This window comes from Mandrillus leucophaeus, unplaced genomic scaffold (genome assembly GCF_000951045.1).
Source record: "Mandrillus leucophaeus isolate KB7577 unplaced genomic scaffold, Mleu.le_1.0 Scaffold990, whole genome shotgun sequence".
Classification (NCBI taxonomy): domain Eukaryota; kingdom Metazoa; phylum Chordata; class Mammalia; order Primates; family Cercopithecidae; genus Mandrillus; species Mandrillus leucophaeus.
In genome coordinates this window covers 221226-224470 of record NW_012110808.1, presented here as the reverse complement: position 1 = coordinate 224470, position 3245 = coordinate 221226, and the positions used below count along the sequence as shown (strand labels likewise).

Genomic DNA, 3245 nt, shown 5'->3' with positions numbered 1-3245 from the left:
CCTGCCCCTCGGGACTCCTGACCATTGAGGGGCGCGCCGTTCTCCGGGGTGGGGCCGTCCTGGGCGCTGCAGGGCGCTGAGGCTGCATTCCTGGCCTCCACCCACTCCATGCCCAGAGCACACCCCAGGCGTGACAACCACAGCTGTCTCCAGACAGACACTGTCCAGGGTCCCCTGGGGCCGGGGGGCACGATCAACCCGAGTGGAGACCCTCTGTTCTAAACGCCGGCAGGTCCATCTCCACCCGGACCTCGCCCTGGGTTCGACGCCTATCCTAGCACCTCCTCTGCCTCTCCCCTCGGGGTCCCACGGGAGCCCCACTCTAACACGTCCGTGACCTCACTCCTGATCTGCCCCCACTCTGGCTCTTCACACCCTTGGCGGAGGCAGCTCTGTCCTCACTGCCTCTGACACCCTGTTTCTCCGAAAACCCTGGGGGCTCCACTCTCAGCACACTGCTCACCCCTCCACGGCTCCCACCCAGACTGGGGTCCAGTATTGAACCCAGCCTCCTTCCCCATCATCCTCCTGAACCAGCCCAGGCCCCTCCGCGGGTCCTCCCCGCACCACCCGTGGTCTGTTCTCCCTACAGCTGCCAGGGTAACCTGGTGCAGACCTCTCATGAGAAGGTGGGTCTGGCTGCTGAGGTCACACCCGCCAAGGCCTCCCCACGGGACTCCAGCACCACCAAAAACCCAAACTTGGATCCCATCGTGCCTTTAGGTCAGCAGCATCTGATGGATCTTTCTGGATGATGAAAACGCTGTGTCTGTGCTTGGCTGTGCAGTGTTTACACTGGAAGAGCTGCCGGGAACGGTCAGCTCACCCGACAGCATGGCATCTACGCTTTACTACCGTTTCACAGGGAATACCAGGGGCTGGGGAGCAGGCCAGGCACCCCCAGGGGACACCACTGGGCAGATCCAAAGGTTCAGAGACACTACAGGGCAGAAAACCCAATTTTGCCAATAAATTACAAGGGGAGGCTGGGCGCGGTGGCTCACACCTAATCCCAGCACTGTGGGAGGCTGAGGCAGGAGAATCGCTTGAACCTGGGAGGTGGAGCTTGCAGTGAGCTGAGATCGCACCACTACACTCCAGCTCTGGGCAAGACTGAGACTCCGTCTCAAAAAAAATAAATAAGACAATAGGACCAGGTGTGGTGGCTCACGCCTGTAATCCCAGCACTGTGGGAAGCTGAGGCAGGAGAATCGCTTGAACCTGGGAGGTGGAGCTTGCGGTGAGCTGAGATCGCGCCACTGCACTCCAGCTCTGGGCAAGACTGAGACTCCGTCTCAAAAAAAAAATAAATAAGACAGTAGGACCAGGTGTGGTGGCTCACGCCTGTAATCCCAACGCTTGGGAGGCTGAAGCAGGAGGATCACAAGGTCAGGAGCTTGAGACCAGCCTGGCCAACATGGTGAAACCATGTTTCCACTAAAAATACAAAAGCCAGGCATGGTGGCGGGCACCTGTAATCCTAGCTACTTGGGAGGTTGAGGCAGGAGAATCGCTTGAGCCCAGGAGGCAGAGGTTGCAGTGAGCTGAGGTCATGCCACTGCACTCCAGCCTGGGCGACAGAGCAAGATCTGTCTCAAAAAAAGAAAAGAAAAGAAAAATAGACTCAGTGTAGTGGCTCACGCCTATAATCCCAGCACTTTGGGAGGTCAAGGTGGGAGAATTGCTTGAGCCCTGACATTTAAGACCAGCCTGAACAACATAGGCAGACCCCCCATCTCTGTGGTTTTTGTTTTTGTTTTGAGACAGAGTCTCGCTCTGTCACCCAGGCTGGAGTGCAGTGGCATGATCTCAGCTCACTGCAAGCTCCGCCTCCTGGGTTCACACCATTCTCCTGCCTCAGCCTCCCCAGTAGCTGGGACTACAGGCGCCCGCTACCACGCCCGGCTGGTTTTTTGTATTTTTAGTAGAACAGGGTTTCACCGTGTTAGCCAGGATGGTCTCGATCTCCTGACCTCGTGATCTGCCCACCTCAGCTTCCCAAAGTGCTGGGATTACAGGCATGAGCCACCGCGTCCGGCTGTTTTTTGTTTTTTGAGACGGAGTCTTGCTCAGTCACCCAGGCTGGAGTGCAGTGGCGCCATCTTGACTCACCACAACCTCTGCCTCCTGGGTTCAAGTGATTCTCCTGCTTCAGCCTCCTGAGTAGGTGGGATTACAGGTGCCAGCCCCCATGCTCAGTCAATTCTTTGCATTTTTTAGTAAAGATGGGATTTCACCATGTTGGCTAGGCTGCTCTCGAACTCTTGACCTCAGGTGATCTACCTGCCTTGGTCTCCCAAAGTGCTGGGAGTACAGGCGTGAGCCACCGTGCCCGGCCATTTTTCTTTAAATAAATTAATTAATTGAATAAATGTCTCTTGGGACAGAGTTGGCCTAGTGGACATCCTCCATGCCCAGCTGACCACCCTTGTCCTATGCAGCCCAACCTGGGGCCCCCGCTAGCCCCCCGAGGCCATCCCCAGCCCCCCGAGGCCGCCCACCTTGGGGTCGTGGATCCCCGACAGCTCCTCGAAGGTCTTGTCCCCGACCATGACGGCAGCCAGGTTGGCCGTGTAGCTGGACAGCACCAGCAGGCAGAAGATGGCCCAGAGATTCATGAGCAGGCGGCCCGTGGGACACTTGGGCGTCTTGCTGGACACGGTGCGTCCGAAGAGGATGGCGTAGCAGAGGTTGAGGGCTGAGGAGTAGGAGAAGACGGTGCTGCGGTTGCGGCCACGCGGCGTGAGCCCGTAGGGGCTGCGCCACTCGTACAGGGTGAGGAAGAGTGCGGTGAGGTGCAGGGCCGCAAAGACGCCCAGCCACATGGACCAGTGCAGGGGCCACATGAAGGCACCGATGGGTGAGGCCGTGTCCCGTGCCCGCACCATGATGCCCAGGCTGGTGGAGAAGAAGGGGCTGGTGAAGTCCACCACCTGTGAGCGGGCGGAGTTGATGCTGAAGCTGGTGACTGCCATGTGGGCCCGGCCGGCCAGCAGGTCCCCGACCAGGCCGGTCCAGCGGCCGTCCCGCAGGGCGCCGTACTTGCCGTCACCCACGATGTACAGCTCAAAGTCGAAGGGCGTGTCCTCCGCCAGCCGCTCCAGCAGGTCAATGCAGTAGCCGTAGCAGCACTTGCGTAGGGCGCGGGGCACTGAGCCGTTGGCCAGCGCGGCGAACAGTGCGTCCAGGGTGGCGGAGTCGTTGGTGCTGGGGTCCAGGCACAGCTGCCCTGCGGGGCACTGCCC

General features: G+C 59.4%; 1 protein-coding gene across 1 annotated transcript in view; it reads right to left on the bottom strand.

The window, feature by feature from the left end:
* GRIN3B (glutamate receptor, ionotropic, N-methyl-D-aspartate 3B) overlaps window positions 1-3245 on the bottom strand; it is a 33064-nt gene that overhangs the window by 2348 nt on the left and 27471 nt on the right. The window contains exon 4 of the mRNA XM_011971217.1: window positions 2502-3239. Within this exon, the coding sequence (XP_011826607.1) occupies window positions 2502-3239 (738 nt within the window). The remainder of the gene's footprint in view (window positions 1-2501; window positions 3240-3245) is intronic.